Source organism: Ptiloglossa arizonensis, chromosome 9 (genome assembly GCF_051014685.1).
Source record: "Ptiloglossa arizonensis isolate GNS036 chromosome 9, iyPtiAriz1_principal, whole genome shotgun sequence".
Classification (NCBI taxonomy): Eukaryota; Metazoa; Arthropoda; class Insecta; order Hymenoptera; family Colletidae; genus Ptiloglossa; species Ptiloglossa arizonensis.
In genome coordinates, this window is record NC_135056.1 from 6416676 (window position 1) to 6430914 (window position 14239).

Here is a 14239-nt window from a genome sequence, read left to right on the forward strand (position 1 = left end):
TAAAGGCACAATTTAATTCATAATTCTTCAATTAAGTTCGCCAAGTCGTACGTTTAATTCCGTACATTTAATTCCATAGTTTAATTCCATTGATTTAATTTTACACAAAGAATCATCTTATACCCGGTTGAAACATTCGTTCTCACGCACTCTGTATTATGCAATGTTTCATATACGTGTACCTGTGGTGGAAGTTTAAAATTAAATTAAGAAGATCGATAAAACTATAGTACGTTAAGACGAAGATCTTATGAATGAGTGAAGTATTATGCTCGATGCAACAGCGCAAACACGATGGCCAGTGAAGACTCTGAAGCCAGGCTCCCCCCTTTTCACGTACAAAGGCGCGGAGGATCAGAATTTCACGATACCGAAGACGCGTGCTGGCCTTTATTGGTTTGAAATTAAAGCCGTGGACCCACCCGATGACAATTTGCAAAAATTGACACCAAGCACGGTGCTATTGTACGCCACGTCCAGCGAATTGGATCACATCTCAGAGTGGTACATGAACGACACGGAAACTCGTCACCGTCCGTTCAAATTTCAACAGCGAAGAAGCAAGCGTCGACTTACAATATCCTGGAACAAAAGGTTAATATATTGTTTGATAAAAATTTAAGGCAGATGAATTTTAATGTATTAATACTTTATTGACAAAACGTAAATGGTTGGTTTGATCTAGTCGATGAATGGCTAATGTTTTCCCTTCCATGTTTAGCGAATTTTATTTACATATACGAAATATATGTGAAACTTTGTACAGAGTCGAAGAAAATATACACTGTTGACCAAAAGTTTCAACCACCACATAAGAAAAACGTTAAGCAGATTTATGCGATTATGCGTGGAAGGATATTGATCTATTATCTATCTTATTTTAATTTGGAAAGAATATATATACATATATATATATATATATATATATATATATATATATATATATAATTTGCATACCAGTCAATACTATAAAATAATTTTCTACTCATGTTTCCTTAAACTGCCTTTTAATCATATCTCACATAATGTTCTTTCAATGTTCATTTCGTAGCTTTCACGAATGTTCTTTCGACGTTATTTTAATCGCATAAATAAAACAAAAAGTACACGAATAGAGAAGGATAATACAGTAATCTGTACTGTTCATCCGTACTATTACTTTCTAGACGCGAATTAAAACAACCGTTAGAGTCATCTTATGGCAATTATCCAATAAAATATAATAAAGAGTAAGATGGTCCCAAATTTTTGGCCGACAATGTATGAAGACAAATTTTTTAAAACCTTTTGTTTGTTTCGAAGCAGAAAATTTCATTCCATTTTTTTTTTTTATTATTTCTTTTTTTTTAATTAGTACACTTAAAGAAGTAAAAACACCTTATTAGTCGTGAGAAAAAATTCTGAACGTAAATCTATTTACTTTAATTCAATATTTCGGCCTATGGTGAAAGTTTTATTTAGAATTCATTTAAATTTTAACACAATGATTTAATATCATACGTTGTACGTTACTTTTTCCTTGTACATATTATTATATTTATTATACTTATATATAATATAACGATAATGTTATTATACTGGTGGTAGATGATTAAAACGTTTCTATTTATGTTGTAACTAGGAATGATGTATAATAGAATATTATATATATATAATGGAAACGTTATGATTTAGCTTCATACATTCTGTGCTAGTTTTTTTTTAAATATATTAGTTACATTTATACATAATATATCGATAATGTAATTATAATTAGAGTATATGGTTAAAATATTTTTGAATGATATATTAGTATACTATATTATATAAAGAAAGCTAACGCAATGAATAAGGCTAAGTCATTATGTTAAAACATGAATGATTCCTAAGGAAAACCTTTATCAAAAGCCTTCACGACCAATACGGAGTTGTCATTCTCTTATATTTATTAATTAAAGTTTAATATTTATCAAGTAAAATAATTACCATAAAATAATCGCTCCATTTTGTCATAAGTTACTAGTTTGCAAACTCACGTGTTCCACGTTCCAAAATTTTTTAAAATCTCTATTGAATTACATTAAACGTGTATATTTATCTGCTTTTCAATTATTATTCACTATTTACTATTTTTGTTCTTATAATTATTTCTGCCCAGTTAAACGTAGACTTCTAAACAATCGCAATGTTATGAAAAATGTAGAATATTTCAAATATTGTAATATTTACAAGTTTCATCCTATTATTAAAGACTTACCTTTCAAACACCATCAATAATTACTGAACAATAGATATTTATTATCCATTCTTATACTGTCATTATCATTTACTGTAGCAATTTGTATTACTTTATACCACCATTGCTAGTGATCGAATCGAACATATCACTAGTAGTATGAAACCATAATAGAATACTATATACGAATCCTAGTCAAGTTAAAACAAAAACAATAATCATCAATTGTTTCGAATACATTCGAAATTTATATGAGAATACAAAACCTTGTAATATTAATATCTTAAATAATATTTAAAGTACATGGCTTAAAAGATTCATTCTGTATAATATTTATAACTTTGCTATAATTTTAAAACTTATATCTATTTAAAGAAATATAATTCGATTTACAATATTAATTTTCAATACACATCTCTTTTTATTTGTATTTCATGTCACAAAGACAGGTACGTGTCATTTGTAGATTAAAATAATAAATTTATTTTACAATGTAATTATTGCGATGTTAGAACTTTCAATTATACAGTATAAAAATCAATGAATATGTACATTTGATACGGTTCGACGGTTACTTTTTAGAGATTTGCAGACATATTTTTGTACCTACTCATAGTAGATTTCGAATCCAGCTTAATGATACAAAGTATTTTGCAAGTACATAATGCGAAACATTGTTTTTACAACTACTACTCCAACCTGACGACATGAACTTAAGATATTGCATCGATTCATGAGTACATAATGAACTTGATCAATCACTACTCATAAATTATTAAATGTCATTTATATAAATTATATAATTATATACATTAGTAAATTATTAGTGGTGGGAGAAGTTTGTAAGAAAAATTGCAAAGAAATATCACTATAAATGGAAAGAAGAAAAGAGGATGTTGAAAATTTGGCAAAATTAAGATAGATCTCGCATCTAAAATATTAATAAAACACCATTCTACAGGTTCCAAGAAGCCAGTTCCAAAAAAGGTTATAAAATGACAAACATGCATTTCATGCATTTGTTCCGAAATTATGATTGTTTAAAATCAACAATGTTTAATCTTTTGCTTCGTAAACTTATCATTTTCTCTACTTTTTTCATAACTTTCCTGCCTTTCCTTGGAATCTGTAGAATGATTCCTTATTAATATTTTAGATACTGGAGTGATCCAAATTTTGACTACTTTTTAACATCCTCCTTTGCAAATTAAATTGAATGCTTCATATATTCCTGTCACAATAGCATATCAAATATAGAAGGGTTTTTAATGTCAGTTAAATATTATATACTAATATGATTGTCATATAAACAAAATTATGAAGATAAACTTATCTATGATCACCATAAGATGCATTCTTCAAAAAGATGATTAATATCGCTTTACATTGAAATGATGGGATACTTATAATCATCTACAAGGTAATTGAATTTCCTATTTCTTCTTATTTTCTATCCATTTTTCAAAAATTTATTCACTGACAAGTAAAGAAGTAACGTTTTGATGATAAATTTAAATAATCAAAAAGAATTATACTTTTTGTAATTTAGAAATATTAAGCGAAGTACCTTATAATGATACAAAAAGAAATATAAATATACAAGGTGACCAACCAAACTGGATCTGTATCGTTGAAATGTTTGAGATATGAAGAAAGTTAGATTAGCAAACAAAACCTTACATTGTTTAGTGCATTACTCGGTGCAGTTTTTTATTCTCCACAAAAAGATATTGAGACAGAAAATAGTCCGTTCGAGGGGTATTTTAACTTTCAACTTGTAATTCATGATTCGTTTCTTTTTATACACATACTCTCTTATGTGTTCTTACATTCTGCCTGTACTCTATTTTTTCTGGAAAAAACTTAATGCTCTCATACATTTTCTTAAAGAATAAGAAACTGTATTGCATAATGCACTAAAAGATATGAGGTTTCATTTGAAAAAGGTGTAACTGCAGTTTGCAACTGCATGCATGCGCTTAAAACCATTTGAACGATAGAGGTCAGTCTCACTTCTGTAGAACATTCTGTGTAATAAGTAATTATAAAATAACGTACTTTTTTAAATAATCTCTTTTATTTAGTAAAAATCTTGTATCATAATATAATTAATTATCCCCTTCTTAATTTACAGATTCCTTTATCTATATATGCGACCTGCTTCCAAGAAGAGGACGAGGAACTTATAAGTCAAAACTTAATTATCGGGTTTTTACAGTTTCTAAAGCTTTAAATTCTTTTCCGAATAAAAGTGCTTGTATTTACAAATACGATATGAAGATTTTTGTAAACGTCGGTTTAAAGTTTTTAATTTTTGAATCAAATTAAATTATACTAAAATAATTATTGTTAAAAAAATATTTCTATCGAAAAGAATTACTCAAATTTTAAACGTGTTTTTCTAGACAAAAGTTTTTCTTACATATAACCCTCCTTTCTTGGAAGCAGGTTACATGTACAATATCATCTCGTTATAAGTCGTCATTCGTGTTTCGTTATAAGTAGTCTCTATCCCTTCCATTGCTTTACCAGTTGTCGCGACGAGTAGAATAGAGAGCGAGTGACCGATTGAGCACTTGACGTCGGCAATCCATAAAATTCGCCCGAGTCTTCGGCGGTTTTAATATCCTATTTAGGAAAAGAAGATAGTGACAATATGTTTTTACTCGAAAATGCAATGACGAATTGTTTGCTATTTCTAAATTTTCCATTATGTTCTTTTAAACAAATCATCCTTCAACGGCCAAAAACTACGTGATTTCAAGCCGTTAATTATTGAGCGTTTTGATTTCCACTCGTACAAGAACATTCGGATGACTATACACAGTACCCAACATATCGTAGAATGTAGCCTGAATCTAATTGTCCTTGACAACCCTTAAAAATCTGCTAACTCTAATAGACTTTATTCGTTCAAAATTTTTACAGAAATGACCGGATTAATTTTGTCATTTCTGAAAGAGCAATGAAGATTTAAAGTGAAAGAAATCATTTAATATCTGAAATAATGTAAATTAAAGGTACTGGAAAATAATATCGTTTTCTAATTTTCTTTTTCTTTTTTTTTTTAAGTAAAATTCATTGAAATTTAAAAAAATTTAAATAACCTTTTCTTTAAAATAAACGATATTTATTCTTCTGCATCCTTATACAATCGAAGTCGCTGAAGACTCGAGTAAAGTTTATGGTTTGCTGCCGTCATGTGCGGTATCACTCTCAGACTGTCGCACTCGCCGCAACAAAGAACAAAAAAACTGCAAACATAGTGGACTCTTACGTTACAAGTTGTGCTTGTCTCTTAAGTGGCCAACCTATAATGAGACAATATTGTACATACATATAAAAAAATAGATTACTGAGTTTTTCCTAATAGTTTTTTTATATGACACACATAACTATGTAATATTCCCATACTCTAATATAAAATTGTGAGATGATCATATCATTACACATTTGATACAATTTACCTGATTCTTCTTTCCATTTTTAGCAATTCTCAAGAAGGAATTATTTCTTCAAAGGGGCTATATTAAAATCAAAGGATCAAAAATCGTTTCATTATGATTTCTCTTGTGCCGTAGCAGGTACCAGTAATCGCTTACCAATACTGACTTGCATATACTATCCACGGGCAATTACCTTCGTATATTTAAATTAAATAGTGTATTCGAGGAAACTTATAATTTTTACGTTCGTTAAAGTCTTCCACGTGCTGTCAGAAAAACAAAAGTCATAGAAAACGGTGAATCGATTTTTTAAAAATTGTAAAACTTTTTATTGAAATATTAATTATTTCTAGCCTGTGTATTAAAATCTATATGTATACGAGTCATCAATATACGATAAGAGAAAACAGAAACCAGACATTTTCTCCGCGGAAGGAAATTCCGAACTCAACGAGTAAGTGGTTAGTAAATTTTGACAAAGAACAGAAGTCTGCATTTTCCCGATTAATTGAACAAAATTCTAACGATTGATTGATATCTCGATGGATTGAAACTAGCTTTCGATAAACGCTACGTATTCGAGGTAGATTCGTTTATTTTTACAGCAACATAGACCCCCACCTTTCGCGCTACTGTTTGGCTGTCACGTCGGGATCTCAGGCTCACCCGTTGACCCTTTGCGCGGCGCAGAATGTTCTGCGTGTTCATCCACACCCGGTGAAAAGAAGTTCATCGTCCAAGGAGCAACAACAGCGCGGGATTCCGGAAGGACTCCATTGCGTGCATCAAACGAAATTGACGCTCCACAGGATGAAGTACGATACTACGTACAATTTCACGTTATACGTGGTTAGTAATCGGGACTTGGAAGGATTTTCTCGGTTAACACGTTGACTATCGATACGCGTATATCAACGATGTTTCGATTGCCGCAGCGTCATTTTTTAAGGCATGACATTCAAATACAAATAACACTAGATAGAAATACAATGGGCGTTTGAAAGCAGAAATGGGTAAAATTGTATTGTAATAATAAATAACGAATAAATGCTGCGCATAACTACACATTATACGGGTTGGTACATATATTATGTACTGCGCATAACTAGATACGCATTACTATATATTTACAACGGTTACTCAGTTGACAGTTATTTGGATAAGCTTTTATTCGTTCAGCGTGAAATGTAATTCCCAATATTATTTGATTGTAACTTTTAATAAACTTTTAATAAACTTTTAATAAACTGATTAACGCATCGAAAGTTGTTTATCTTTTATTCGTTATTCAGAATTTTTATCTGGACGATTATTTCGCCCATCTCTGTTTGAAAGTGTGGCCTTTGCTGAAGCTTGTGGGCAAATTGATCAAAATTAAATAGTATTGTGATTGAATCTGGTTAGAGTCTTATAAAATCGGCTTGGCAATCAACGTGTTAACGATGTATACGTTAATAACGAACGTCAAGTAGCACAGCCAGAATCTTAGCAAGTCTGGTGGGGCCTGACAGATCCCAGTCAACAAATATTGCCTTATAAATAGTAAGAGAATAGCGCCTAACGCACGAGCTCTTGTATATCTTACAAGTAAGTCACTGTACATGATCAACGCACTGTCAGTGTTCTTCGAGCCAGCGTATCTTACGCATCGAAAAGTAAAGAGACAATAGAATCCACTTGACCCCAGTAGAGAACTGACGAGACTTATTTCGATCGAAGTATAGTTGTTGAAATTTATACGAGTATATTCCACCCTGTAATCGAAATACCATTCGTGACAGTGATTGTTTGTATTTTTTATGAATTATGAAATATTCGTACATCTTTACAATTGCATTAAATATATTGTTCACTTGACATTTGTAAATATTCTAGAAAATATTGTTACACAAGTGCTAGGATGTTAAAAACGAAATATATATTTTATTTCTGCTTTCTACAAACTTTTTAAACGTTTAATTCTATGGTTAAAAATATGTAATTACATGTAAACCAAAGTTTTTGTTAAAAAAGGACATGATAAATATAAAAGTATTATTTAGATTGTATATGTTGTTGTAAAGGAATGTATATTTTACGTTTGATAGACTATTGCAACTCTGTTCTATACTCAATACGAGATTTAAAGAACGTTTCTTTTCTTTGAAGACTATATATTAATCGAAAAATTTCAACCTATAAAGAAAAAAGTGTACATGACTTCTACTTATTTAAATTACTTTTAGGATCAGGTAGGCCCCACCAAAGCAGCTGTGTTACAATTTTTCACCAGACTACCGAAGGGTTAATAGGCGAGAAGTATATACAGTAAAACCATGATAATTAGGGTAAAACGAGGCTAAAAATTCCGTACAAGTATCGAGATTTATACTATAATCGAGGTAACCAATTCAATTAAAAGAATCCCTTGCACGGTAGATATCCATTATCTACTGTTCACTACTACCTGTTACGTCCACCTTTAACGTTACTTGTTGCTAAGCGACCATCCATTCCACTTATCAACACTATGTAACAAACGAGGTTTGCCTATGAATATCGGGAATACATTTATCGAGGTTCTACTGTAATATTACTTTCTCTTTCTTTTTTTTTTTTTTTTTTTGGAAAAATACTTATCTATTATGAAAATTTAAATTCAAAAGAAGTGTTGTGCTTACGCAAGGTACAATTTTCTAAGAATTTTTTATTCTTAAATGGTATTAACAAGAAACATCCACGACATTTTCGCCGTCGATTTTAAAAATCATTTCTATGAAATTTTCAAGATTTTTAGAGAAACCAAAAGTATAAATCATACTATTCAGAGCTGGAAAGAAAACAAGTAAAACGGCAGAGGAGTAAAAGGGCCTCTTTCGTACAACTAACAATAAATAATACTAATAATTACTCTAAAGCTAAAATTGTGTGTCAGTCAAGGTGCACAGTCAGTATTGGACCGCATTCCGTAGCCTCGTGTTCATTCCAGCTCTGAATAATCCTTACTTTGCTGCAGTAATTTAATTATGAGAGATAAAATTTGTTTCCAAAGTTTTATAAACATCGACGTCGGACCCTTCGCGAATGTTCCTCGTAAGATAATTATTTCTGTTGTTTTGTATTCGTTGCTAGGTTAAGACGTTGTAGCCCTAGTACAGGGATTCCCAACCTCTTCGTTCGCAATTCAAAATTACAAAATAAATTCTGATGGCAACCCGATTCATGTTAAATTAGAAAATAGAAAATAAAAAAGAACCTTAATTCGTGTCACATTTTTATTTCATTCAAGATGCAAGATATCGCGTCTATTATTATGATATACAAGTACATCCGAAAATATCAATGGCACCCATTCATTGATATTCACATAATACAACCAATAATGCCAAATGCAACCAATTATCTAATATTTATACTATTTTAACAATTCGAGAAATTAATAATACTACTGTTGATGCTCTCTTTAGAAAAAGAAAAACATTTTGAAATATTTCATTTTACAGCTAAAATCTTCTACGTAGGAAATTTTGTACATCTTCTACGACCGACCAAATTGCTCGCGCATCCCAGAGGTTGGGACCCATGAGCTACTATACACACACCTGTAGAATTGTTTTTACTTTGTATTAGGTAAATACACGAAACAATGTCTCGAATCGAGTAGCCACCGATATGATAAAATTTCGGAAAACGCCGGAGTTAATGTTACGCACTGGACGATATACCACGGCCAGTTTACGTAAAACCGACGGACTTGTTAACTTCCGCTACCGTCCACCGGAAAATGTTTCGAGTACCTTCCATATTCTTCCCTGCGGTGGTGGCATCGTCCGAGCGAAAGTATTTGGTCCAGGAATTTTACGGGTAATACAACATCTTTGCAACTATGCTCGTATTATAGTTATCCTACATGATGCCCATTTACATAAGAAGCCCAATTCAAACATAGATATGTAACTTTTTGTACAGTTTTTTTTTTCAAATAATTTTTATTCTTACGAAATATTTAGATTTTCCTTATTCAATTAAATATCTTTCACATATTTGTAAAAGAATGAAGACAATTAATTTGACTTCCCGTTAGAAAATATTTTCATAAATAACTAAGATATAAATTAACAAGTCCTTAACTGTCAAATTTTTGAAGCGCGTTTAGGGACTTAAAGTAAACGAGAATAGTTTATGTATATCTAGATCCGTGATTGTTTAGTTTTCGAAATACGGTGATGTGAAGATATTTGCAATTGTCATTGTATATTGATTAAGTATTGGAACAAAATGAATAATTCTATAGATTGCAGATAAATGTCAGTATTCAACAGAAAGTTTTAAGGAAAATGTATATCAATTTTTATTCGAAAAACGTAAAAGTCTGAATGGATTAAATAACAATCACGTCAACAAAGGTTCAGGCCAAATTGGAATTTGTAATTTTCAAATAATTCTTAAGCTATATTAATTTAGTTACATATAACTACAGTGAAACACATTCAGTTATTTCATAATTTCATCTTTGCGTGTATGATATAGTTATATTTATTTGTATAATATCTGTGATTTTGTAAAAAAAACAAGACAATTATATTTGACAGATATGAAATGAACAATTACTTTCATTGGTATCAATATTACAATAATCTACATTTGTAGGAGAAGGCAGTAGTAGGATATGCATCATTAAGGGTGCCACCTTTAACTTCAGGAAAGACATACACATTACGGATATCCGCATCAACACAGGAGTTAGCACGAGTATTCGCTATAAAGGTATTAGCTACTCAAGAATCGTCTACGATATTTCCACAGGTGTGTTTATACAAATTAATTATTTCTCAAACACGTGATAAACATAAAAACACTTTCTTAGTATGCAAGTTTCAATAGAAGGGAAATATTGGACATTTTCCATTTTGATATTGTTTCGCTGGATCTATAAGCTGCTTATATAATGAAATTTTACAATTTATTTGCCAAAACGGTTTATGAGATTCTTAAACTTGATTTGTATGAGAAAAGAAAAACACGTAAAATCGTTAACACTTAGTGAAACAATTTAAATAAAATTTCAATATATATTTATTGGAAAAATAATATACTTAATAGGATACTTAATTTTACTAATTCACAATTTATCACTATTACCATCTAACACGTATTACTTTTTTTATATTCTTCTTTAAAAAAGTAATTTATTAGCCACATTTTATCATGTACTATCTGACACTTTTCATCTCATATCATGAATAATAATATCAGATTCAATCAATTATAAACGAGCGATTCTGTTAGTACGAGAAATACTTTATTTAGATATTATACCGCTACTTTTTAGAAAGAAATGTCTAATGCATACAAATTTCACTTTCGAAATAGCCACTGTAATGTATTACAGTCATCGTTAATGTTTAGTGCAAAATATTGATTCCTCGATTCTTATTAATAAAAACACGAATTAATTTTTAGTTAATACACATTGTATTTTAAATGATTCCAAACATATTTGGACTTGCTGAACATTTGAGCAAAAAAGTTCTTATTCCAACATTGCATCTATGTAAGCTAATAGATTATTTGTTTCGCTTAATTTGAACATTTGCAACGTATTACTTTTGCTTCTGTAGTAGTTTTATTTTTTTTATCTTATGTCAAAGAATATTAAAAAAGACTTTAGACCAGTACTTTCCAAATTAATGACACCTTGCAATCTAAGAAGAGGCGCAAAAGCAAATTTTTAATGTAGAAAAATGTGGGTAATTTAAACATCTCTTTTTAGATTAATACATTTATCACCGGAGTTAAGAACAAAGTTAGAAATATATTATTTTTGTATCATTTTAAATACCACTTAGTTCGTATAATAAATTACCCCAATCCTAAATTGAACTCCAAGAAAATTATTCAAATAATTTATATGAATTATCGTGATTTTTTATTTTTTAAATATAATTTATTTAATTTGTTTCACACATTTTTAATCATTTTCATTATTTAAATAATTTTTTATATTTAATGAGTAAAAGATTTGATTGATCAAAATCAATAAAAAAATAGCTTAACTTTGAAATAATTAAAATAAACATAAGAAAAACATTTTGTCTATAAATTTTGGGGGTAGAAATTTTATTCTCATTTGAGAGGGAGAGACCCTTTCCGAAATGTTTGACAACCACTGCTTTAGAGACTAATTATTTTATGGAATCTAATAATGATAAAATCTCGGACGATAACAAAAGAAGATATTCGGTATGATCTTACTTCAGCACTAAGATATATAATTCGATATAATTTTGTTTCTGAGTTACAAACTGTTATATATTCTAACAATATATTCTAACGATATTATTAATCAATTTGTATTTCGTATCCAAGAAATGTAAGACATTCGTATTGAAAGCAAGGGTTAAAAATTAAATGATTAGAATATCATCTATTACATTTAAATTTAATATCATTTAGAATATCATTTGTTACATTTGAAAATAATCTTTCTACGCTTACTTGAGTGGGAGGAACAGCTAAAATCATATTTACTAATTTTTGTAATTCGCGTGATTTATTTTTATCATTGTTTCAGTAGAACAAAATATCGGTAGAAGATTTCAGTCTTAATTCTTCTAATAAATTATCTATTTTAAGTTTTATTGAATTATTTTTCTATTAGGAGTAGAATTGAACTGCACATCCGCCTTCAATTAATGAGACTTGAGGGCTCCTCTACATTTGTTTATAAATTTACTATCGGAATATATGGTCGTTTGAAATTATACTTCAGAGAACCGATCGTCGAAGCACATATGTAATCAATCACTCGTGCGTGGCATAAATTATATAAGTTTACGCTGTAAAATATTCTGCTTACAATTTAAAAACAAAATTGATCAAATATGTATCATTCTACCTTTATATAAGTTACCAACAATAATATTCGGAATCATTTCAAATTGAAAGTTTCAACTCTGATTCAAAGACGAAGATATGATATCGCCACAAATATTGTAGATAAAAATTGATTACTGTTTTCAAACTAATTCAATGTGCAATGAAACAATATTAAACCGATATATAGAACCGATACATTAACAGTTTATCGAATCGTAACCGGAATCACTATTGGCTGAAACCTTTTTCTACTCGTAAAAATGAAAGCATTATTTCAGTTCTTCATAATAGTTTCGAAAACTGGATGTTATCAACGCGATAGTCTAAAGTGAGAATCATGACTCAATCAAGCAGTTAAATTTTCCATTAAATCTATTGTACACCTGAACTTCTTCAATGCATTCGAAATTCAATGATACATGTTCAGACTTGTACCCAAGTTAGATGTCGTCATTTCGAGGTCTTCCTCAAAAAGTAACCAAGCGATCAAAGAAATGTAAAACAAACTCTATTTCGAAACAAAGTCATATCGAATATATATTTATATGCACATTTTTTATTGTCAATGTACTCAATTCATCTCTATACCCTATTAAGAAAAATCCTACATGTGCAATGTTGGATTGAAATATATGTATATGTAATATCTATGTGTCAGAATAAAATAAATATATCACCGTTTCATCAAAACAATTTGATCGATTAATATTCGCGAGAATCTGAACCAAGTTACGAAAGTAGAACTAAGGGTTTCCCCGTGTCTCGGATGAAAAAAAATTGGTTAACTCGTTTTATTGTTTCAAATTTTGTTAATTTTGAAGTCCCTTTTCCGACTCGAGAAACAAAACAACTCCCTTAAGTGCAATAAATTCTAAATGCAGATATTCTTTATAATTTATTGCATAGACAACGATTTCGCTTGCAGAAAATTATTTAATTGTCAAAAAAATGGGAATCAGAGGAGGACACATTTTGGAAGTAGAATAAATGTAACAAAATATCTTACTCGAGCCAATTTCATTTTTGTAGTATTTTTGTAGCAAACGCAAAAGGTATGACCGAAAAAATTACGAAGAAGAGTAAAACCTTTTTTATTAACCAATACCTGATTATGACTGCATAAATTGTTAGTGAAACAATCCTAGTTGAAGAAGATCAGATTCAGCGGTAATAGAATTATAAAGATCGTGATTGTCATAATATGCGTGACAGATTCGTTAGATAGAATAACATCAACCATAGTTCGTTAAGCACTTAGCGTTACATTCTTAAAATGTAACCTCGATTTTGGTATAGACTTTGATAACAATGAATTATTATCATTATCTATTTCTTGTCACAAATAATTAGATAGTGATCCATTCCATAAATGAGTTGCATCCATGTAATAATAGAGTTGCGTCAAAATAATAAACTATATCACTGATTCTTCTGATATTCATTGAGCCTACAAGTAAGCTACTTTTCAAGTTTTCTGACTTCACAAACTTCCTCCAAGTATCTAGAAACTGTCACAACACTTACACGAAGTTGCCCTACAAATTCTCTAACAATGTGACGCATATCTAACTCGACCAAGGTTTTTTAGATTACAGGGCTTATCTTTAAATAGACATTTCATGTGTTGTTATCAAATATAATGGAAACAAATTTAATTTTGTATTCGAATGTTCCAAAAATTATTTTTCGTGATTCCCTAAAATTTCAACCGATCGTGAAA

The 14239-nt window shown here is 29.9% G+C and overlaps 1 protein-coding gene across 3 annotated transcripts in view; it reads left to right on the forward strand.

The window, feature by feature from the left end:
- The window catches only part of Nord (neuron derived neurotrophic factor nord), a 35742-nt gene that overhangs the window by 19300 nt on the left and 2203 nt on the right, over positions 1-14239 (forward strand). For 2 of the 3 annotated variants that reach the window (XM_076321200.1, XM_076321203.1), the window contains 4 exons: positions 285-594; positions 6267-6510; positions 9271-9504; positions 10291-10446. In XM_076321200.1, the coding sequence (XP_076177315.1) occupies positions 285-594; positions 6267-6510; positions 9271-9504; positions 10291-10446 (944 nt within the window). The remainder of the gene's footprint in view (positions 1-284; positions 595-6266; positions 6511-9270; positions 9505-10290; positions 10447-14239) is intronic. The other variant, XM_076321201.1, reaches the window with a different exon arrangement.